The following is a 25,043-nucleotide window of genomic DNA, read 5'->3' as shown; positions in this document are numbered from 1 at the left end:
GCTGGGCTGGTCCTGGGAGGTTTGCCGAGTGGCTGGACATGGAACTGGACATGTAACTCAAATTGGACATCGAAAGAAGGATTGGATCAAAGCCGCACAGAAGGCACAGTGTATTCCAGAAGAGTGTGAACCAAGAGAGGCGTGGGAGCATGTTCAGCTTCATCCCATCCTCCAACACTCATCCTGAAGCCTCTTCCTCCACAAAGCCTTCCCTGAACTTTCCAGTCAAACGAAGTATCTTTGAAACCCAAATGTCCCAAATGTGAGCTGCCTGGGATGTGTGTGTGTGTGTGTGTGTGTGTGTGTGTGTCTCCAATTTTTTCCAGCCTTATAGAATCACCCTTTCCTTTAGTTTACATGAACTGGCTAAAGCCGCCATTCTATATATAGTGGCTCCATTCCCAATAAGTTGGAGGAGTTTTTCATGTAGATTACGCTTTACGTAGTCAATTTCCTTGCTCAGTTGCCTATACACTCCTGATCTCCCTCACATCTCCCCTTTTACAGCTGCTTGTCCACCCCACATGAACTCAGTCCTGGAACACAGCTCCAGCTGTGGGTTGAAATGGGAACCTCCAAAAAGATATACTGAAATCTTAACCCCTTATCTAGTATCTCAGAATGTGAGTTTATTCCGAGATAGTTTCATGGCAAGAGTAATGAGGTTAAAAGGGGCCCTAATTTATGATGACTGGTGTTTTTGTAAAAAGGGAATATCGCACAGACTTGCACACAGGGAGAAGGCTGCATGAACGTGAAGGCAGACTCTGGGGTGATGCATCTACAGGCCAAGGAGTGCCCAAGATGCCCACGGACCACCAGAAGCCTGGAGAGGGGCCAGGAATGGAGTCCTCCACAGCCCTAGAAGGAGCCCACCCTGCTGACACCTTGATCTCAGACTTCCAGTCTCCAGAGCTGGGAGACGATACGTTACATTAACAGAGCACCCAGTTTGTGGTCCTTTGTTACGGCAGCGCTAGAAAACTCCCTCTTCCTTGATTTTCCTACAGCTTTACTCAGACACGATGTGGTTCTGTGTAGCAGCATTTTACTAAAGTTTAGGGGTTGGGAAAGGTGCCAATGCCCCAAAGCAGAGCAATGAACTAAAAATCAAGTGCTGGATGTCTCTGATCTTAGTCTCTTGCTTGTTCCTGTCACAGAGAACTTTAGCTGGGCCCTTTCTTCTCCAGGACCTTGGACTTCCTCCATGCTTCTAGGCTCCATCCTCTTCCTCTTCTCACTTTCCTTTTCTTCCCATCCTAGGGCTTCGTCCTCCGGCCCCTGCAGAGCTGCCCTCAGAATCTCCAGACGCTCCCTGCCATATTGTGCAGAACAATTATCTGTTTTTCCCTCCCCAACTTGGCCATTCCTTGGGATGGGAGGAGGGCTTCATTTCCCATACCCCAAAAGAGTCAAAAACAGTTATTCCCTATGGAAACCTGCTGCCACTTGAAAAACAAATAAGTACTTTGTCCCTTGACAGCATCCTATTCCAAACTCCCATGACTTTTTTTTTTTTTTGAGACAGAGCCTCATTCACCCTCATTCAGCCTCATGTCACTCAGGCTGGAGTGCAGTGGCACAGTCTCGGTTCACTGCAACCTCCGCCTCCTAGGTTCAAACAATTCTCCTCCCTGAGCCTCCCACGTAGCTGGGATTACAGGTTAGCTGGGATTGCAGGTGCCTGCCACACCAGACTCATTTTTGTGCTTTTGGTAGACACCAGGTTTCACCATGTCGACCAGGCTGACTTCAGATTATCCACCCACCTTGGCCTCCCAAAGTGCTGGAATTACAGGCTCCTATAGCATTTTGTCCGAACCTCTCCTGCATCCTTGCCCCACTGTTATCCGTGTATGTGTATATCCTTCCTTATGAGCCTCTGAGCTCCTAAGGGGTGGGATCTGGTTCTTACCTGCAGAGGCAGGTGCTTGGCGTTTGATGAATGAGTGAATGGATGACTGAATTTGGTGAGTTCAAGGCAGGAGCCATTGACAGAGAGGTTGGATGACTGGGATTTGGACGCTGTGGGAAGAGGGTCTGAAGTGCAGCTGAATAGGGTCTTGAATGCCATGGTTAGGAATTTAACTTTATTCTGTGGTTGCTAGGAACTCTTGCAGGGCTTTGAGGAGGAGAATAACAGCATAAACTCTGGTCTCAGGACCCACACTCTTTGGTCTCAGGAGTCCTTTGCATTTTTAAAAGTTATTAAGGACTCTCAAAGAACACTTGTTTATGTGGGTTAAATTTGTTGATATTTATACTATATTAGAAATTAAAATGGAGATACTTAAAATTATTTATTAATCTATTTTAAAATAAAAATATTTGTTACATATTACCATAAATAAATACTTTTAAATAAAAAATAATTCTATTTTCCAAAATAAAAAAAATGAGTGAGAAGAATGGTATTGTTTCATAGGTTCGTAGGAGAGGAGCAATACCTTTTCTTCACCCATCACTACATTTGTGGCCAAGGCCCTTAAGACAAAAGACAGATTAACAAGAGAAAAGCACACACATTTATTTAATGTAAGTTTTGCTTGACGTGAGGGCCTTCATAAGGAAATAAAGACCTGAAGAAAGAGATAAACTTGTGTACTTTTTATGCTAGGTTTGTTGAGGACGTGAATAATTGTGAAGTATGATTAAACAAAAAACCATGACTTAATGGTAATAAACTGGGGTGAAATTAGCAAGGCCTATTTGTTTAATGTAACTTTGTAACCACATGTATTCAGAGATAAGGATGTTCCTTTCCTCTGGGTGTAGGGAGGGCACTTTTCTTTTCTACCTTGTTTTTGTTTTTGTTTTTGAGCTCCCAATCTGTGATCTAGGCTGTAGTCTGGTGGTGCAATCATAGCTCACTGCAACCTCAAACTCCTGGCCTCAGGTGATCCTCCTGCCTCAGCCTCCCAGAGTGTTGGGATTATAGGCATGAGCCACCGCCCCAGGCCTGGAGGGTGCTTTTCGAATTAGGGTCTTATGAGTTGCTTCAGGGAAGAAGTGGTGGGGAAAGGTGAGCATGACCTTCCCGTTTCTGCTGTTTTCACCAATGCCAGAACTCCACATTTTGTGGCTATGTGACCTGAACCTTATCAGGTTTGTACACCTCTTTCCTGTTTGGATTACTGGAAGAGAGCTAGAGTTTTTCGTCTGCTTATATATTGTTTGTTTTGGTATGTTGTTTCGGTTGAAGTATATGAAGAAAATCAGATAGGTAGTTGGAAAAGTGAATATTTTAATAGCCTTTTCAGATCATTATGGGCAGTCTTCTTTCTCAGCCCTCAACATTATTGCCACTTTGGGCTAGACAATTCTTTGATGAAGGGGCTGTCCTATGCACTGTAGAATGTTCAGCATTATCCTTGGCTTCTACCCACTAGATACCAGTAGCTCCCTTTGCCTCAACTCCAGCTGTGGTAACAAAAAATACATCCAGACATTGCCAAATTTACCTCTTCCCGCTTCTTGAGAACCCCTGATACACCAAAATCAAGTGTTAGTTCCCGAAAGGTTACTTGCAGTGTGGAATCTGAAGCTGTATCAATAAGCTTTTTGTACTCTGTGCTATAGATTAAACGTTTTTGTCATCCTAAAATTCGTATGTTAACACCTAGTCCTCAATGTAATGATATTTGGAGGTGGGTTTTTTTGGGAGACGATTAGATCGTGAGGGGTTCATGAATAAGATTAGTAGCTTTGTATAATAAAAGAGAGACTCCAGAGAGCTCCCTTGGCCCCTCTGCCATGTGAGGACATAGTGAGAGCACCGCGATCTATGAACCAGGAAGCAGCCCCTCACCAGACACCAAATCTGCTGGTACTTTGGTCTTGGACTTCCCAGCCTCCAGAACTGTGAGAGATACATTTTGCAGTGGCAAAAGAGCATGGGATTTGGAGTGAGGAGACACGGATTAAAATCCAGCTCGATCATTTACTAGCAGTGCAGACTTGGGCAAATTACTTAACCTCTCTGAGCCCCAGATTTTTCATATTTCTGTTTCCTAAAGTATAGATAATGCCACTCTGTATTGTTGCAATACAAAATGAGATCATGCAGCTGAAAGGTGTTAAAGCAAACTAAATATGGCCTGAGAAGGACTCTGTACTTCTATATTTGAGTCCTTGTGGATGAATTGTAACCTAGCTTAATAGTCAGACAAAATTGAAAACCTAACTTAATAGTATGTGTCAGTAACAATAGCTGAGCATTGGCCAATCCCAGCGGCCATACTTCAACCATTCATAGACCACTGAGTATTCAAGCTGCCTTCAAATAAGGCAAAAGCGGAGCTATAACCAATCTCACTGTTTTTGTGTCTCACTTCCAATTCCAGTACATCATGTTTCCTTTTTGTCTATAAATTTGTTCTGACCACGAGGCCCTCATGGAGTCTCTGTGAATCTGCTGTGATTCTGGGGGCTACCTGATTCGTGAATTGTTCATTGCTTAGTTAAACTCCTTTAAATTTAATTCGGCTGAAGTTTTTCTTTTATCAAAGGGCATTGAACAGAATGAGTTGTTAGACATTAACGACTCAGTAAATGTTAATTACTTTCATTTTCATAAGACTGTGTTCATTTGACAGGCATTTATTGAGCACTACCAGCCCGGTGGCCAGCACACAGGCAGCGTTCAGTAGTGGAGGTGGGGATTGTTCAATTGCCTGATGCTTCCGGCAGTCTGTGGACTGGCCCGCTGGGTTGTCCTTTATGGCATTTTATTGCCCTCTTACCTGGGTGAAGTCTAATGTTGCTGCTTCTGCCTTTATTGCCCTCTGTACCTATATAGTTTCTATTGATTCCTGGTTGTTGATTCAACTTTATGAGACATAAAAAGTGTACCTGATACTAGCCTTGCTGGGGTGAGAAGGGGAAGAAGGTTGACCAAAGGGAACATGGGGGACGTAACCTACCAGAGACTGGCAGCAAGTGGATGGGCTGAGACAGAGTCTTATCTAATACTCTGATTCCTCAAGTATAAAGGTCTTTTTTTTCTTTTTTTTGATCTCCCACATGAAAACTTGACATAGTTCATTCCGCTTTGACATAGTTCATTCTTAAGAAGAGCCTCTCGGTACAATCGTCTACAGATGGCATGGGATGCCTCTGTAAACACCGTCAGAACATACGCTGTCATGTTAGAAGGTACTCAAAAGGAGAAAAACAGTCATTTGAGAAGAAGCTGTAGAGCAGTGATTCTCAAACCTGAGAGTGTGCAGCAGAAACACCCAGCAGGCTTGTTCAGAAACAGATTGCTGGATCCTGTCCCCAGATTTGCTAGTTCAGAAAGCCTGGGATGGGGCCAAAGAGTTTGCAAGTCTAACAGGCTCCCAGGTGATGTTAATATTATAAATCCAGGGGAAATTATAGCGGATACTCAAGCACTAAATGGAGGTTAGAGTATGTTATCTTTAAGTTTCTGACCACCTCTGAAATTCTATGTTACTACAAGTTGTGAACCCAAAATATCTGAGACAGGCCTCAACCAATTTAGAAAGTTTATTTTGCCAAGGTTAAGGGCATGCCTATGACACAGCCTCTGAGGGTAAGGTCTTGAGGACATGTGCCCAAGGTGGTCAGGGCACAGCTTGGTTTTATTCATTTTAGGGGTACAGGAGACATCAATGAATACATGTGAGCCATACATTGGTTTGGTCCTGAAAGGCAGGACGACTCAAGGCAGGGGCTTCCAGGTCGTAGGTAGATAAGAGACAAATGGTTGTATTCTTTTTTTTTTTTTTCCAAGATGGAGTCTTGTTCTGTCGCTCAGGCTGGAGTGCAGTGGCATGATCTCTGCTCACTGCAATCTCCGCCTCCCGAGTTCAAGCAATTCTCCTGCCTCTCAGCCTCCTGAGTAGCTGGGACTACAGGCACACACCGCCATGCCCAGCTAATTTTTGTATTTTCAGTAGAGACAGGGTTTTACCATGTTGGCCAGACTGTTCTTGAACTCCTGACCTTGTGATCTACTTGCCTCGGCCTCCCAAAGTGCTGGGATTACAGGCGTGAGCCACCGCGCCAGGCCAAATGGTTGCATTCTTCTGAGTCTCTGATTAGCCTTTAACTGAATACACAATTTAGAGTAGAGGAAATAGTCATTTATGCCTTAGTCTGGCTTAGTGAAACAATAGGGTGGAGGAAGCCATCGGAAGTGCTTTTGTCTCAGGTAAACAGAGGTATGACTTTGAGTTTTGTTTATCCTTTGTCCAAGAGGAACTTACTTGTGGGCAAATTGTGAGGGAGGTATGTAGCTTTTTTTTTTTTTTTTTGAGACGGAGTCTTGCTCTGTCGCCCAGGCTGGAGCTCGGTGGCGTGATCTCGGCTCACTGCAAGCTCCACCTCCTGGGTTCACGCCATTCTCCTGCCTCAGCCTCCCGAGTAGCTGGTACTACAGGCATCCGCCACCACGCCCGGCTAATTTTTTGTATTTTTTTTAGTAGAAACGGGGTTTCACTGTGTTAGCCAGGATGGTCTCGATCTCCTGACCTCGTGATCCGCCTGCCTCGGCCTCCCAAAGTGCTGGGATTATAGGCATGAGCCACTGCACCTGGCCAGCTTTTTAATCTTTGTAGCTATCTTATTTAGGAATAAAACAGATGCAGGTTTGCCTGACTCAGTTCGCAGCTTGACTCTTCCCTTGGCTTAGTGATTTTGGAGTCCCAAGATATATTTTCCTTTCACAAAGTTCTTGAGGGACATATTACTAAAATCTTGGTTTTTATATTTCAGTCTTCTCCATCTCAGTAAAGGACCATGACCCAGTTACCTGAGCCAGAAAACTCATCCTCAATTTGCCCCTCTTTCTCAGCTTCCTCTATACCATCCAATCCATCCATGAGTGCTAGGGTGGTCAGCTCCAAATCATGTTCCCAGAGCTGCCCCTTTGTGTCCACTGTCTCTTCCGAGTCCAGATGTTCAGCACCTATGTCCTGAGTACCACCTCCCTGAACCATGATCGTGTGGGTACAGAGTCCATCTTAACTGCTTTCACCAGGGGAGCCTCTGAGTGTCAAGGGCAGGAGGGGATGTGGGTCATGGTATTTCATCCCCACCGTGAGCGAGTGACATGGGACATCACAATCCTGGTACACCAAGGACAGCGACTTGAACGTCATCGTGATCATCAGTCTCCAGGGTTGGAAAACGTTTTTTTGTAAAGGGCCAGATAGAAAGTGTTTTTAGGCTTTGTGAGCTGTGTGGTCTCTGTCATGTGATTACACAGTGCAAGAGCATGGAACAGTTTCCTTTTTTTATTTTATTATTGTTGTTTTTCGAGACAGGGTCTTACTCTGTTACCGAGAGTGCAGTGGCACAATCACAGCTTCCCGCAGCCTTGACCTCCCTGGCTCAGGTGATCCTCCCGCCTCAGCCTACTGAGTAGCTAGGACTACACGCACCCATCACCACACCTGGCTAATTTTCATATTTTTTGTAGAGATGAGGTTTTACCGTGTTGCCCAGGCTGGTTTTGAACTCCTGGGCTCAAACAATCCACCCTCCTTGGCCTCCCAAAGTGTTAGGATTACAGGCGTGAGCCACCATGCCCAGCCCATGGAATGGTTTTCACTGTACTTCTGGTGTGGCTAGCTAGCCTTTATCCTCCAGATTGCAATTTAAATGCCTTTGTTTACAGAGGCCTTCCCATCTAAAACTAGGTCCCACTTTTCCCCTCCCCAATAACATCTACACAAGCATCCTGTTCATTTCCCTCATCTCACTTTTCTTCACTTAAGTGACAAGCAGCTTGCCTGTCACACACTGGCATGCAATCTCTAGGAGGGCACAACAACTGCATCTGTTTTATTCACTGCTGTATGCCCCACACCAGACACACAGTAGGCACCTCATATTGCCAAATGACTGAGGGCATGGATATGTAAGGGTTTCTCTTCTGGAAGTAAGAGACTACTTTTTATTCTAGCAAATATTCAGTGAGTAGCTGCTATGTGCCGTACCCTATCCCGGGCCTGGCAGAGAGCTAGGAGCTGTTGAAGACATCGTGTCAGCACCTCGGAAGACTGAAATTACCGTCAGCAGCCAGTGCAGCAACATGTATGCTATACACTGTGGCCAGAGAGTCCTGGGAAGGGAAAGTCAGGGTTGTGTGGGTCACAGCATGGTATTGGGACTGGGGGCTCTGGGAATCTTGTGTCTTTCTTTGACATGACATACCCATGACATTGAAATGCACCTTTCCAAGACTGAACATACCTTCCCAATGTGATGTGCCAATGTTCTTAGGGAGGTTGGAAAGAGCTATAAACGCTGCAAGTGTGAATTAGCTACTGTGAAACATAAAGGCACAGTTCTGTTTTTTTTTTTTAGCCATAATACAAAAACCAGAATTTTTTTCAGTCAAGACTAAAAAACAGTCCTCCAGGTTGCACTCGGCGTCAACAGTGGTGGATCATGTTGTGACCCCAACCTCACTCCACCACAGGTCTGCTTTACCCTGGATGCTTCTGACTATGGGAACCTGTATTACAATAATAGTATATATGTATTCTCTGCCCCTGACTCCTGGCACAGAGCTCCTAAAACTCTTGCAATTTCCTGAGCAATAGGGGTGCTAGGACAATCTTTTGTTCTAATATTTGATCTTTGACTCTGGTTCCTGACACAGAGCTCCTAATCCCTAGGAATTTTCTGGGTGATAGGAGCACCTTTGTTCTTATTGGGTGACTCTTGTTGTGCTCCTGGATGCGAGTTGGTCACTAGAAGAACCAAGTCATGGATAGAAGCTTGGAACATTCAACCCTACTCCCATTCTCTGGGAAGGGAAGAGGGGTTAGAAATTGAGTTAATAATCCAACATGTCTATGTGATAAAGCCTCCATTAAAAACTCTGAACTACAGAGTTTGGAGAACTCCTGGGTTGTTGAACACATGGAGGTAGTATGCCTGGAGAGATCATGGAAGCTCCACGTCCCTTCCCACATGCCTTGCCCTATGTATGTTTCCATCTGGCTGTTTACCTGTATCCTTTATAATATCCTTTATAATGAATAAGTGAACGTTAGTAAAGGCTTTCCTGAGTTCTGTGAGCTGCTGTAACACAGTCAAACCCAGGAGGGAGTGGGTTTTTTTTTTTTAAATAATTTATAGCCAGTTGGTCAGAAGTTCCAGTGATCCAGACTCATGATTGGCATTTGAAGTAGGGGCAGTTTTGTGGGACTGAGCCCTTGAGCTGTGAGATCTGATGCTAACTCTGGGTAGATAATGTCAGAAGTGAATTGAATTATAGGACAGCCAGTTGATGTCCACTAGAGAAATGATCAGCGTGGGAAAAATCCCCACACATTTTGTTGAGTGTGAGACATGCTAAATGTGAGATTAGGAAAAACACACATTGAAACTTGCACACGTTGAGTTTAAGATAGGACCATCAGCTTGGTTTTTTTTTCCCCTATCTTATAAAGACTCTTAGCTTCCCTGTGGAAGTGGCACTTGAACTTGCACAAAAAAATAGCATGACTTCCTTCATAAATAATCCAAAACTGGAGGATGGTGAGGCTTAGGTTTGATTGATAGAATCACTCTGCAGCATTTCCATGCACTTACTAGCATATTGGAGCCTCACAAGAGCTCCGAGAGACAGGGTTGAGTACATTGACTGAGAAGCAGGTCAACGGCCGTGCCATATTGGAGGCACAAAAGGAAAAATAGTTGTTCGTGCAGGAGAATGAAGAGGACACCTGGAGAAGCCAGAGCAGAACCAGAAGACAGTGTTCTAAGAAGTGGTTTGCTGGGTCAAACGCTGCAGATGTCAGTAAGGTAGGAAACAGAATTACTGGGCTTGGGAACATGAAGGGCATTGGTGACTTTCGTGAGAATGGTATCTTCGGTGAATGGGAAATTGGGGGAGAAAGCCAGTTGAGAGTGGTGTTGATAGCCACAGGAGGTAGACAAATTCCAAGGCAGAGAGGGGTGGGTCCTCAGTGAAACCCGACCTTCAAACCAAAGAACCTGAAGCCTGAAAACTGGGCTGCCAGTTCCAGGTAAAGTCCATGACCTGGAGTGAGAACTTCCTTGATGCCTTTTAGCCAATCAAGTGGTGCTTTTTCCAGGCCTGCCCTGGACCAATGAGCATGCACTCACCCATTCTGAGCCCATAAAAACCCTGAACTCAGCCACATGGGACTACCCACCTCTGGGTAGGAGCTACCTGCTTTTGGCCCCTTCTCCACTAAGAGCTGTTTTATTGCTCAATAAAACTCTTCTCTGCCTTGCTCACTCTCTGGTTGTCCATATAGCTTCATTCTTCCTGGACACAGGACAAAAACCCAGGACCCATGGAATGGCGGCTGCAAAAGGAGCTGTAACATTGTAGCCCTCTTGCCCTTTACTGGCTGGCTGGGCAGCTGCTCCACATGGCAGGGCAGGGCAGGGCAGGGCCAGGCCAGCCCAGGAGCTGTGGGCTGGAGCAGGGCAGCAGTATCAAACAAGCTGTAAAATAACCAAGCTGAAACATGTTTCTGGCCAGACTGCCGAGTTTTGGGTGGAGACATGCTCTCATTTGCCGGATTATGAGAGAAGAGCTGTGACCCTTCTGGGAGCCCAGATCTTGGTACTCCCTGAGCCAGAGCTGTGACATGCTGTAACACTGACTTGGGACTCTGCAGTTGCTGCCATCTCTAAGTGTTCAGGCACCATGCGTTCCCCTCATCCAGATGCCAGTGCTCAAGGTGGAAGCCACCTAAGGCATGCCTGGTCCAGCCATAGCCTTGCACAGAGCTTGTGCCTGTGCTGGCCCCTGGAGCTGCCTGCCCCACCACAGCAACCAGCACAGGTGTACCATGGCCAGACCCCACTCTCGCTCACTTGCTCACACACCCCTTGCTGCTCCATGCCTAACTTGCCCATGGTGGGTGTGAGATCCAGGCCGGTAGCATGAGCTGAGCACAGCCTGCTGGGCCAAGTGGGATGAGCCAGCCCAGCAGTCAGGAGCAAAACTCTAGCAGAGGTGCTGCTGGCTGTGGAGGTCTCTGGCTGGTGAAGTGGCACCCAGAGGACCCTGTGTCATTTCAAGCTAAGGAAGTGAAGACAGTGTTTTAATCTTAATCATCCTGAATTTTTTTTTTTTAACCACATGCTCCTCCTTCTGCAAGGAGTCCTGCACTGGCCATCTGAAGTTCTGGTTCTGGACCTGGCTATACCTCTAGCTGGGTTGATGACCTTGGGCAAATTTCTATCTCTACCTGTCTTAGTCTGTTTTACATTGCTGTAACAGAATACCAGAGACTGGGTAATTCATAAAGAAAAGAAATTTATTTCTCACAGTTCTGGAGGCTGGGAAGTCCAAGAGCATGGTGCCAGTATCTGCTGAGGGCCTTGATGCATCATAACATGGCTGAAGGGCAAATGAGCACATGAGGCGGAGAGAGGACGGGGCCAAAATTTATCCTCCTATCAGGAGCCCACAACTGTGATAACTAACCCACTCCCAAAATAATGGCATTACTCCATTCATGAAGGCAGAGGCCTTATGATCTAATCATCTTTTAAAGACTCCACCTTTAAATAGCATTACAATGGCAATTAAATTGCAACATGAGTTTTGGAGGGCAGATTTAAACCATTGCACTACCACAGTGCTATGGTTAAATAGCTGGGTGGGCCACAGATCTCTGAGATCTCTTCTGGGTTTTATGTTCCATGGTTATGGAGTGGATAGGGAGGGTATGGAGCCCTGTGGATGGAGGGCTTGTGGGGTGGTGCAGAGAATGCATAGCATTTTATGCAATGAGCTGTCACCCTAGGTTGGCAATTGGTCCCCCTGGGACAAGGGCCTAGAACACAGGACTAATATAGTAGGTGATAAGATAGGAAAGAATCTGTTCCAACAAGCCCCATGGTGACTTCAGGAGGGCAGGGTCAGGTGCCCCCATCTGGAGAGGCACCAGATGTGTTAGAAAGTGCTTTCTCTGGGATGACCTACACTGTAGGAAGTGAGCTATGTTAGCAATATCTGAGTTAACTCATAGGTCAGAAATGCCAGGAAGGAGGCTCTGAGAACAGAATAGAGGGTCGGGGTTGAGGGGTAGAGTTCTGTAGAATGAGAAGGAGGTGTGGAGTTAGATGGGGCAGCAAGAGGCAGCAATAAGAAAGGAGGTGGTGAGAGGGGCAGGCTTGCTCTGTTTACCCAGCCCTCAAAGAACGGTGCAAACAGATGGATCCCTTTTGGGGAGCTCAATGTCCTAATCTCATGGCTTACAAAACAGATATGTGAAGGACTGATCTAGAACCAGGATATTACATGCCTCATATTTCACTTGAGAAATCAATTTTTCGGGAGGTCTGTAATTCCTAAGGCCCATTTAGTTCTAGCAAATGAAAACCCTCCTGTTCCTGGCTAGCTGATGGGCATCAGAAGGATCCCTGATCAGAGAAGATGAGAAGATGCACGTGTACAGGCGACAGATCTCTAACTGCATGCCATTTAGAAGAAACTTCTTAGATAACCCCAAGAACAAAGTTATTTACAAGAGCAAAATCACATTTTGTATTTAGTAATCAAAACAAACAACAAACAAACAAACAAATTCTTGCAGTGCTTCTGTAGCTAAGGAAAGCTTGACAACACCTGGACTTCAGAGATGATTGCTACAACCTCTCAGAATGCAACTTCTTGGATGCCCATCGGTTATCATACATAACAATATTTAAATTTTGTCTGGTTCAGGAAGTAAAGTCTAAGTGGGTCATTAAAGGATAGTGAGGGATTTTCAGTGTAATGAGGGACCATGCTGTTTGGGAGACCTTTGGAGAGAGTGAGTCATCTGCTGAAAGGATTAGTCCTTTTAGATGCTGTTGCCACTGTAAATGCAGAAGTGGTAACCATAATGACACAGCCATTTCTCTTTGGAATTAGTCCTTTTATGGATAATGATGTCCTGGCCTTATGTCTCTGGAAGATTCCTTCTACATTCTTGCACATTTGTGAATTTGGTTGCATCATTGGTAACAGAATCTAAAAGGACGGATCATTCTCTCCAAAGGCCTCCCAAACCATGTGGTCCCTTATTACACTGAAAATCCTCACTGTCCTTTAGTGCTGCATTCAGATGTTGCTCCCCCAACCAGACCTGTCCTCTGCTCTCCTCATTCCTTCCTTTCTGCATCGCAGCCAGAATAAATCATACTTCACTCTGTACTCCTTCTGCCTCTCCCCCATGTTGCCCTTTGTGAGTGAAAATTGCTCCCCGGATGTCCTGGTGTCCTCTCTCCTGAGGTCAGAAGTGCCTTGAGGTCCAAGACTGTGTCATGTCAATGTCCAGCCCCCTCCTGCCATGAAGAGAGCCTTGAACACATTGAATGCTCAGTATCTATTTATTAAATGAATGCACAACTGAAAGAGTGAAGATTAAATGTCTAGATATTTGTTCCTCTAACCCGCAAGCTCACATGCAGCAGAGCACACGAGTGTGTGTGTGCCAAGGCCCCAGGCTGGATGCCCGCATACGTGCAGGTGCATGCGCCCTAGGGAGGCCCTCTTCGTTAACATCCATTTAAAATCTCTGTCTTCTTCTTGATAGAGAAACAGCATGATTTACTAGACTGATTGAAGAATGAAGGTGAGAGTACGAACAGTGGGAGAGACATTTCCTCAGCTGTCAGAACAGGAATGACCTGGGTTATGGAAGCCCCGAAACGGAGGAGGACTTCTTTTGGTCCCAGTGAAAGATGCTTCCAGAATCTGTAGCTTTACTTGTTTGCTTGGAACTCACTGGAATAACTTGGTGGTGAGGTCGCTGGTTCTGGGATGACCACTGGGTTTGCTGCATAGATGTTTGGATACATGACACTCACCTGGAAAACACAGGCACACGGGGGCATGCTAAGAAGGATGGGCATGTGCCAAAGGCCTCGGGCACCGAGGAACTACTCCTGTTCCTGAGCAGGCAGTGGAAAGCACAAAGCGCTCCCTTGTCTCCACCTTTTTGGGGGCATCGTTCCACCCACTGAGGAGCCCTGGGACTCACATTGCTTGATTGACAGCAGACCAACTGGCAGCCAAAGTGGGAAGATGTGCATGCAATGCCAAACTCCAGGAGGCAGAAGACCAGCAGCACGCCAGAAATCGCCAATCCAGGGTTCTGGAGGCAGAGCAGATGGGGAGGACAGGAGCACTGGACTGGGAGTCCGAACTGACCTCTCACTGGGGCCCTGCCATGGACTCTCTATGGCTTTGTGGAAGTCCCCTATCCTCTCTCAGCCTCACGGGGGGAAATTTCCCACCGGGTTTTTGTAAGGACCAAGTGTGGGGGTAAAAGAATTGTTATTGCAACATTTACTTGGTAGTATTCCTCTGAGAAAAGGGATGACCATGTTTAGGGAAGCCCCTTGAGAGGTTGCTTCGGGTGTGGAGACCTGAGGGCGTGCTCTGGAGTCAGACAGGGGAGCAGTGACACTGCTCTGGGGAGGCTGTGGATAGGAATTGGAGGGTATGGACAAGCCACAGAGAGAACAAGGAGATGGTTAGAGGAAAAAGGAGCTGAACACCGTAGTGGGAAGGGGGAGGCCACAGGAAAATGAATTTTTCCTGTGAAAAATGAAGACTTCTCAAAGCAAGGATGTCTAATCTTCAGTAATCGGTGGTTTGCTGGGCTCTGATGTAAACCTCCACCATCCCTCTGAACCTTTGGGAAAAAGTCAGCATCTGAAAAGACTTTCTTGACTGTGACAGTGCTGTTTTGTGGAGGGGAGGAATTGGGGCTGTTTCTCTGGCTTGGGAAGGAGAGTCAGTGAAAGGATCCCCAAACTGAGGTAATTTAACCATAGCAGGAGGTAACCAGGAGAAAAAAAACCTCACTTGCTGTTACCCAAGAATACCCAGGAGAATGGGGCCTTCCAGAGTGTCTAGGAAGAGAGTTTCAATCTAAAAGGTCCAGGAATGACTCCCATTGCCATTTGGGTTTCAATTATGTGTCATGAGAATATTTCATAGTGAAGGTGGATGGCATGCAGTAGGTACCAAAGAAATGCCTCTTAATTATGATTTTTTAATTTTTTTGAGACAGAGTGTCGCTCTACCACTCAGGTTGGAGAGCAGTGGCATGAGCTCAGCATTGTGAGCTCCGCCTCCTGGGTTCAAGTGATTCTCGTGCCTCAGCCTCCCGAGTAGCTGGGATTACAGGCAGACGCTACCATGTCTGGCTAATTTTTGTATATTTTGTATAGATGGGGTTTCGCCACGTTGCCCAGGCTGGTCTTGAACTCCTGAGCTCAAGTGATCCACCTGCCTCGGTCTCCCAAAGTGCTGGGATTACAGGTGTGAGCCACCACGCCCAGCCTCAATTATCTCAATTATGATTTTTTAAAAACAGTATTGGTGACAGCCAGATGCTTGGAGAATTCTCTCTTTTGGAGAGGCCTCTCCTTAGCCCCTTTTCTTCTCCTTCCTCTCTATTTAGCAAGTGGTTTGGTAGAAGCTGCTAAGAAATGCATCCTGGGAGGCACAAGCTAGTAGGAAAACAGATGCAGATGATAATTATAATTCACATCAGATGGGGTAAGAGCTACAGAACAGCAAAAAGATATCTCAGGGCACTGAGGAGAGGTTCATTCTCATGAAGGGATTTAGAGAGGGTGAGGGTAGAGGCAGTTGTCCCAAGAAAAGGGGAGGGCAGGATAATGATGTCCAAGTCAACGGATCACAGAGACTTAGAGTAGAATGGCCCGGGCAAAATATGCTGGTCCTCTTCAATTTTTTTTAAATAAAATTTTTTTACACATAAAATCTTTCATGGAAAAGGGGTCCCTCAAGCATCTGAGATATTTGTTATTTGATGAAAAATAATTCCTGCTGTTGAAACCCTGGAGCCTCTCCATTCCTTGGGCCATTATTTGTAAAGCTCGGATGCAGCCCGACCCTCCACATTCAGATGGGATGATTGAGGCTTGAAGTTGGAATGGGTGGTGGGCATGGAGTGAGTTCTCATTCCAAGATCAATCATTGGCAGAACAAAGATTAAAAGCCAAGTTTTCTGAATCAAAAATTGCTGCTCCCTCTAATCCAGGGCAACTAGCTATGCTGCTTGGAGTTAGTCTTTTCCTAAACTCTTCTCCCATCTTCCTTTCCCTTAGTTCCTCCACCAGCATTTGCTTCTTAATTTCTTGTATTGGGCAGTCCATGCCTCCCTGATTGGTTCTTTCCCAGCAGGAAAATTCCCACATACTTGGTGTGGCTGCCTCTCCCAGTGGACGGGAGTAGCTGGGGTTCAGGGTGAGTGAGAGAGTCGAAAGGAGGTGAACTGTAGGGCACAGTGAGATAGAGCCAGACCCCCCAGAGAGGGCAAATACCTGGCTGAGGAATTTGGACTTTAATCCTACAGTATCTGGGAGTCATAAAATGTTTCTGGGAGGGGAGAAACTCAAGGTACTTTTGATAAATGACATGGACTTGGTCCATAGGGTCTCTAGGGAGGGGCTTTGCCTAAGAATCTTGGAAAGATAAGTCTTTACGTCTCCTGCACATAAAAAGATCCGATCGAATATAAACAACAGTTAATGGCTGTTGATGTTTACTGAGTACGCATCACAGCTGGCACATTCATTTATTCCTTGATAAATGCTTATGGAGTGTCAACCGTGTGCCAGGCACAGTTCTAGGTATTTGAGGTATGACAGTGAGTGAAACAGAAAACATCCCTGTCCTTAAGAAGCTCATTCTAGGGACAGGCAGTAAGCATGAAATGTAGTAAATAAGTCAGTTGCAGAGGGTATTAGATGTATAGACTACCGGAAAGATAGATGAGGGGAAGGGAAGTGGGTTACTGGGAGAGTGTGGGTGTTGGGTTCTTCAGGTGGGCCTCATTGGGAAGGTGGTTGCAGAGTAGTGATCTGAAGGAGGTGAGGAAGGGACGGAGGAAGCTGTGGGAACATCTGAGGGAAGAGCGCCCCAGTCAAAGGGAACATTCCAGGCCTGAAGGTGGAAACATGCCTGGAGTGTTGGAGAAAACATCAAGGAGGTTCCCATGGTTCAGCAGCAGAGCCAGAGGATGGCAGCAGAGCCTGGGTTTGGGGGCACCAGAGGGCCAGCATCTTAGGCTGCTGGAAGGACATTGACTTTTTTTCTGAGTAAGATGCCAGCAGAGAAGTGATGTGATCTTATGTCTCCAAAGGATCCCTCTGGTGACCATGCTATCAACAGCGGCAGTGAGGCCAGAGTGGGAGAAGGGGAGCAGTCAGGAGGCTGTTTCCATGACTAGATGAGAGATGTGGTGGCTCGGGCCAGCGTGGGAGTAGAGGGGCTGGGGGAAAATGGCGGGATTCTGAATGCATTTTGAAAGTAGAACCAACAGGATTGCCTGAGGGATTGGCTGTGAGGTGTAACAGAAAGAGAGGGTCAATGATGACTCCAAGGTTTTGTCCTGAGCAACTGGAAGGATGGAGTTACCATCAACTGGAATCAGGAAAACTGAGTAGAGAAGGTTTGGGAAGTGAAATCTGGAGATCAGACTTGGACGTATGAACTTTGAGCTGTTGAGTTGACTATTGGACATGCTATAGTGCTGTGTAGGGGAGAAGATTTGGCTGGAGCCACGTATTCTGGAAGAATTATCATAGACAAGGTGTTGCAAGTTGCCAGACTAAATGAGATAGACAAATGAATAGAGAGAGAAAACCAGAGAACCAATTATTGAGCCTAAGAGATTGGGAAAAAGAACTAGCAGAGGAGACAGAGAAGAGGGCAACCAGTGAAGGTGGAGGCTGGAAGTCAAGCAAAGTCCCTCGGAGAAGAAGGATCAATCACCCCAGTGGGGATTTGGAGAAGAGCAGGTGTTTGGGGGAAGCGAGGCTGAAAGTCTAATTGGAGCAGGTTCGGAGAGAATATGAGAGAAGAGGATTGGCGTCACTAAGTGTAGACAATTCTTTTAAGAATTTGTCTGCCAAGAGGGTCAGAGAGATATGGTGGTAGCGGGTAAGGGAAGTAGAACGAAGAGGAGGTTGGTTGGTTTGTTTTTTAAGAAACAAAAGCATGCTTAATGCTGATGCAAAAGCCCCAGTAAAGGGGGAAAGACTGATGATGTAGAGGAGAGACGGGGTGAGGGAGAGGGGAGGAGAACTTCAGCAGGTAGGAGATGATGGACTCAGTTGTGCAGATGGAGGATTGTATTTACATGGGACACAGGTAGCTCATCTGTAGCTGCCCTGTTCAATTCAGCAGCCACAATTCCCATCTGGCTTTTAAACACTTGAGATGCAGCGGGTCCCAAATCGAGATGTGCCATAAGTGCAAAATATACACTGGATTTCAAAGATTTAGTTCCCCAAATGCAAAATAGCGAACCAAGTTTTTATACTGATTACACGTTGAAATGACAATATTTTGGATATATGGGGTTAAATAAAACAGATTATTAAAATCAGTTTCACCCATTGCTTTCACTCTCTCTCTTTTAAATGTGGCAACTAGAAAATTAAAATAACATATGTGGCTTGCATATTTCTATTGGACAGTGCTAGTGTGTAGTAGAGGTTGGTGAATTATGATCCATGGGTCAAATCCTGCCTGCTGCCTGTTTTGTAAGTAAAGTTTTCTCAGAACACAGCCATGTTCATTTGTTTAGTGTTTTCTGTGGCTGCTTTAGGCAGGTATAGCTGCATGCCAGAGACTGTAGGCCTGCAGAACCTTAAATGCTTACTACTGGCCCTTTAGAGAATAAGTTTGCTAACCTCTTGCTTATAGTAATGGGCAAGAAGGCAGAGAATGTGAGGAGAGGTGCTGGTTGGTGGGTACATATGTATTCTTTGTAAAATTGCATTTCATTCTCTCAACACTGCCACAAGGTAAGTATTGTTTTACAAAGGCAGAAACCCAAACTGAGAAAGGTCATGTGCTTAAAGCTATGGGTCAAGGACTTTAAACTTTGTTCCTATTCTGAAAGCACCTCCTTTTCCTACCATGTTCAATGAGGAAGCTTGGTTGTCAGGTCCTTTCTGGGAGTTTTCTCAATGGAGCTAATTCAGAACTTAGAGGATCTTTGGTTGAGAGGGATACTCACCACACCCCAGGCGTAAGAATAATAGTTGGGGTAGGCATATGGGTGAGGAATACTTAGATCTGTGATGAAGAGTATGACTCCAACCGCGGAGCAGATTGCACTGACGATGTTCAAGCCCAAACTGCCAGACAGCTGAAGAAGACACAGAGGGTCAGGGTGGGAGAGAAAAACCGTTATAGCTGAGATGAACCGAGACCCAACAAGTGTTTCTCTTTCCCCCCAATTTCTAAAATTGTGTTAAAATATATGCAATGTAAAATTTAACATCCTAATCATTTTCAAGTGTTACAGTTCAGTAGCATTAAATACGTCGGCACTGCTCTGAAACCATTGCCACCATCCATCTCTATAACTCTTTTCATCAAAAAATGTTTCTTAATGCAAATCCCAGGTACCCTATTTTCCACTGCACGTAAAGAGGTGTTCTGTGCAAGAAAGGTTTTGGGGGTAAGTTAGCTTTGAAAATAGTTGGGTTGAGCAAAGGTAAACAGATCATCATGGCAGGGCCTTTAATGAGGATTTTAGATCTCAGAGCCTTTAATGAGGATTTTAGATCTTTCAGATCTTTTAGATCTCAGAGCCTTTAATGAGGATTTTAGATCATTTAGATCTTTCAGAGAGGGGACAATACATGGAGATTTTCCCAAGTTCATCTAACTATCTTCATTGAGCATAGCACGGGAGAAATGTTCTCAAGAATAATCTTTGGGGCTGGACGTGGTGGCTCACACCTGTAATCCCGGCACTTTGGGAGGCGGAGGCAGGCGGATCACCTGAGGTCAGGAGTTTAAGACCAGCCTGGCCAAAATGGCGAAACTCCATCTCTACCAAAATACCAAAAAATACAATAATTAGCTGGGCATGGTGGTGTGCACCTGTAGTCCCAGATACTCAGGAGGCTGAGGCAGGAGAATAGCTTGAACTCAGGAGGCGACGTCTGCAGTGAGTAGAGATTAAACCACTGCACTCCAGCTTGGGGGACAGAGCAAGACTCTGTCTCACAAAAAAAAAAAAAAAAAAAGAAAAGAAAAAAGAAAAACTAATAGTTTCTGGGAAACACCTGACCTATTTGTCCCATAGGATAAATAGAGCCTCAGCTCAAGTGTCTCGGGCTGTGATAGGCTCAGATACTCCACGATTCTCGGTCATGTGCAGAAAGATATGCTTTGATATTTTGAGCTTTCTTTTGAAGACTTTGAAATAGATCTCATCTGGTTGTAGGGACCTGGTCACCTTGAGTCCCTTTACCCTTTGTAAAGGGTACCCTCACCCTGCTTGTGAGACAAATGAAGGTACTTTCTTGGTCTGTTGCTAGGGGAGCACAAAGCTCTGTCTGTGTTGATTATCAGAGCTCTGTCGGCTGGATTCCTTAGGGAAGCAAGTGACTGAGCCTCCTTCAGATCCCCGGAGCCCTGCTCTGTGTACTGGAGGTACTCTTGGCTCCTTGCTCTGCTAGAGGGCAGCCCCGGGACCCTGGGAGCTCTGTGCCTCTCCATGGCAGGGTTTCTTAGGAAAGCTGTTATCTCTCTCTTTTTCTCGCTCTCCATACTCTGATGCCTTAGCTAAGGTGACTGTGTTGCACCTTCTCACTTCTGCATCCTCTTGGGACTTTTCCACATGTGACTCCAGGGCCAGGCTCCTGTGGCCAGTCTGTATGAGCAGGAATGTATGTGAGCACCTTGTTATAGTAGGTGCAAGGCTGCGGGAGGAATCGTATGTGACCTTATTTTCCCCCTTGTGACACCATTCTGTAAGTCTCCAGTTGGAAGAGCTGGTCTCAGAGTGTAACTTACCAGGCAGTAAGAATATGGCTGATTTTCTGCTGCCACAGAGAGGGATCCTGAAATGATAAACTGGTGCAGAACAGAGTGGGTTTAGAAAGAGGTCAGGGGCTAGGGTGCCCTTCCCCAGGCTTCTGTGATTCTGGTCACACACAGTGGGTACCTTTGCTGGAACCATCAGCTCAACATGGGGAACAGAAAAAATGAGCTGTTCTGTACTGCGTGAAAGGGCCCTGGGGTGGGGTAAATACATATTCTAGGACCCAGCAAACCTGGTTTTAAATTCTAGCTAGAAACTCTTGACCTTAGGTAAGTTATTAAGTTCTCTAAATCTTTATTTCCTCATCTGCAAAATAGAAAAATTTCTAGCTCTTCCCAAGAGTCATTGTCATGAGATAACTTATGCCCTATATCTGGCATTTAGCATATCTTTGCATATAGTAGATGCTCAATAAATGTTGGATTATTTCCCTGTATTTTATTTTCCCACATGTACACCCTATTGTTTTATATCAAGATTCATATCTTTATATCAAGATTTATATCACGATTCAGTTAGGTTTGGTGTCTCTGGAGGGAAGAAGGAAGGGGTTACCAGCGTCTTCTCTGATGCTTTTAGAGAGAAGCCTGAAATCAATCCTTGCCTGTCTGCATATCTGTACAAATAACTTTTAGTTACTCAGATAAACGTTGTGTTCCTACGATGCTGAACGTCAAATACAGGATGATGATGTCGACTGTGTGCATTTCATCCAACACTGGTATTCTGCACTGTGGCTGATGAGATTGCCTGTCATCATTGGCCCAATGGGTTAGCAACAGTGGTATGAGAGGGCGTGAGCTATAATTTAATAGGAGCTAGCATTTGTGAGGCACTATAGAAAATGTTTTTTACAAAAAGGCTTCATTGACATATAATTCATATATCACATAACTCACCCATTTAAAGTATATAATGCAATTATTTTTAGTATATTTACAGAGTTTTGCAATCATCACTACAATCTAAGTTAGAACATTTGCATCACTCCCAAAAGAAGCCGCGTACTGACTAGCAACCCATCACCGCCCTCCTCCCAACACACGAAGTGCTTATTTAACCTCGCCTCATTTAACCACATGGTGGCCCATCAAGCAGTTGATAAAACTCTTGCCATTTTATCAACGAGGAGACTAAGGCTTGGAGATTGTAAGCAACTCACACAACATCATCCAGCAGAGTTTTCGTTGTGAATAACTGTTTCCACTCTATGGCACATGCATTTGAGAAACAAATCCAGGCAGCTTGATTTCAGACTCCATGTTCCTAACCCTCAACCCATATTCCCTCCCACCCAGGGCAGGTGCATGTGCCACAGAGTGGAAATAGTTATTTACAATGAAAATTTATTCCAGCAGCTTCTGCCTTCCAAGGCCAAGGCCATATTCTCCTATGAGTGGCAAAACAAATCTCAGGTTCACACCCTTCTGTTTGTAGAGATTTGATGGGGAGGAAGGGCTGGACTTTCCATGTCCCTCTCAGTCCTTCTGAGGTGCCAGAGGAGATGGGCCTCTGTTTCAGAAGAGGATATTGATCTTTGGGAAATAGAAAGACAGTCCTGGGATCAAGAAAGCAGCAAAGAGCACAACTGCCCTGCAGAAGAGCCAAAGGAGGAAAGTCATGAGGGCTGAAGGGACTCAGCAGCCTGGTGGGAGGGGGCGTGGTCAGTGAGGCATTTGAGATGCCAGGACAACTGCCTGCTGCTCACCGGCACTTGCTGGAATCCAGTGCTCAGTGGCAGGCATTGTGTGCTCAATGGTAGGCCTGGGTGGCCGTGATGCTAGCCCTGTTCACAGCCCCGCATTCCACGAAGGTCGGAGATACAGGAACAGGTATCTTGTGAGTGGTTATGGGAAGGAAAAGGGGCTTGAGTTCTGAGTTTGGGTGTGTGCAGAGCCTCGCTAGAGGAGCCCTGTTCATTTGCAGACCTTGTGTGGCTGTGGGGGATGGTGATAACTCTAGGCTATTTTATTTAACTCTTACGAGGTAGAGTGACTTGGACTGGCACCTAGATTGCTCTGGAGTTGTGCCATTTATGAGGAAAGTTGCATTAGTGTCATAGGTAGGTGTGTGAGTCAGGAGAAAGACTGTAACAGAAGGGAGAGAAAGGAGAAAGGAAGGTGGAGAGGGAAGAAGGAGTATGTGTGTGTGTGTGTGTGTGTGTGTGTGTGTATGTATGTGTGTGGGCAGGGCGACACTGCAAAGGAACCATAAAGGTAATAAACTGACGTGGAAGGACTGTAGTTCTTAACATTTTATGGAGTCACAGATCACTCTGATAATCTGACGAAAGCTATGGACCCTTCCAGAAAAATAATGCACCTTTAACATATTAGGTATTTTGCCAAAATGGAGCACCCAAAGCCCATCTGCAGATCTAGATTGAGATGCTGCTGCTGAAACACTCACACCCTTGCTGTTCTACAGCTGGGAAGCCACTCTTCACTTTTGCTGCGTGTTTTCCTCCTGGAGCTCAGGCTTGTGGGCCTATGTTCAACAACGCCAGGGGCTATTCCTAGTGTATTCTTTACATGTGGATGTTTTCTTTGTGAGTTAAGAAAATACATCCCTTTTGGCCGGGTGCGGTGGCTCACACCTGTAATCCCAGCACTTTGGGAGGCTGAGGCAGGCAGATAACCTGAGGTCAGGAGTTTGAGACCAGCCTGGCTAATGTGAAATCTTGTCTCTACTAAAAATACACAAATTAGCCAGGCGTGGCGGTGCACGCCTGTAATCCCAGCTACCAGGGAGGCTGAGGCAGGAGAATTGCTTAACCCGGGAAGGGGAGATTGCGGTGAGCCGAGAATGCACCACTGCACTCCAGCTTGGGCAACAGAATGAGACGCCATCTCAAAAAAAAAAAAAAAAGAAAAAAGAAAATACATCCCTTTTGAGGGGAAGTGACCTTACGGGGTTGTAGTTTGATATTATGGGCTGAATTGTGTCCACACCCTCTATCTCCCACCAAATTTCATAGGTTGAAGCCCTAATCTGTAGTGCTTCAGAATGTGACTGTGTTTGGAGATAGGGTTGTTAAAACTGTAATTCAGGTTAAATGAGGTCATCGGGGGGACCCTAATCCAATATGACTGGTGTCCTTGTAGGAAGAGGAGACTAGGACACAGGCATGGAGGGAAGGCTGTGGAAAGGCTCAGGGAGAAGACCATCTGCAAAGCAAGGAGAGAGACCTCAGGGGAAACCGCTCTGCTAACATCTCCATCCCAGACTTTCAACTACCAGAACTGTGAGATAACAAATTTCTGTTGTTTAAGCCACACAACCTGTGGTACTACACTTGGTTGGGGCAGCCCTACCAAACTCATATACTTGTGGAACAAGGCCAGGGCTGGCTGGATTCCTATCCCCCACATTTGGGTGACTGGGAACCTTCTGCAGGGCACAGCTGCACAACTTGGCAAGGTGGCTTTGAGTGCCTTGGCACCTTCTGGGAACTCATCTGCAGGAGGACTTGCGTTACTCACCCACAAGCCTCCCCAGAAGGGAAAGCCTCCGTAGAATGAAATAGACAGGTAGTCCCCCACGAGAACTGTCGCCATGATGGAGCCGAGGCCGATGTGAGCCAGGCCGATGATGATCTGGATGGCCTGTCAGGAGAGCCACAAGCTGAAGTCTTGTTTCTGAGGCTGGGTCCTGCCTCCCCTATGAGCCTACTTTTAATTTTAATATGTGTTTTATTTTCATGGCCTAAAAAGTAATATGGGAAATACAAAAATGAAATAAAAACTACGTATAATCTCCCCGCCGCCTGGAGAAAACAACTGTTTACATTTTGGTGTATTCTCCCATTATTCTTTTCAAATATATACCTTGATAGCACAACATGGCCCTGAATTTTATTAACTTAATATTTCATCATGAATGTGTCCTCATGGTATTCTTGGAACATATGCTTTTTTGGGGCTGCTCAGATCCCATTATGGATGGTCTGGGGAGTAGTTGAGACAGAGTTATTGGACAGGTAAGATTATTTTTACTTTTTTCTATTATATGTAACATTGCGATAAACATTCTTGTATGTAAAAATTTGCCTTCATCTCTTATTTCTTTAGGATATTGTTATGTGTTGAATTATGCTCCCCTCTCCCAACCCTCTTCCAAATCCATATGTTGAAATTCTAACGCTCAGTGCCTCAGAATGTGACTCTATTTGAAATACGGTTGTTGCAGATGTAATTAGCCAGGATG

The 25,043-nt window shown here is 45.6% G+C and overlaps 1 protein-coding gene across 1 annotated transcript in view; it reads right to left on the bottom strand.

Annotated features, from left to right (window-relative positions):
* Positions 1 to 13,319: 13,319 nt before the first annotated feature.
* MS4A8 (membrane-spanning 4-domains, subfamily A, member 8) overlaps positions 13,320 to 25,043 on the bottom strand; it is a 14,785-nt gene continuing 3,061 nt past the window's right edge. The window contains exons 3-7 of the mRNA XM_011971083.1: positions 24,320 to 24,442; positions 20,810 to 20,869; positions 19,017 to 19,148; positions 13,992 to 14,105; positions 13,320 to 13,818 (exon numbers count right to left, since the gene is read on the bottom strand). Of these exons, the coding sequence (XP_011826473.1) occupies positions 13,714 to 13,818; positions 13,992 to 14,105; positions 19,017 to 19,148; positions 20,810 to 20,869; positions 24,320 to 24,442 (534 nt within the window). The 3' untranslated portion in view covers positions 13,320 to 13,713. The remainder of the gene's footprint in view (positions 13,819 to 13,991; positions 14,106 to 19,016; positions 19,149 to 20,809; positions 20,870 to 24,319; positions 24,443 to 25,043) is intronic.

This window comes from Mandrillus leucophaeus, unplaced genomic scaffold, assembly GCF_000951045.1.
Source record: "Mandrillus leucophaeus isolate KB7577 unplaced genomic scaffold, Mleu.le_1.0 Scaffold986, whole genome shotgun sequence".
NCBI classification, from domain to species: Eukaryota; Metazoa; Chordata; class Mammalia; order Primates; family Cercopithecidae; genus Mandrillus; species Mandrillus leucophaeus.
The sequence above is the reverse complement of the archived record's forward strand: the minus strand, read 5'-3'. Positions and strand labels throughout refer to the sequence as shown.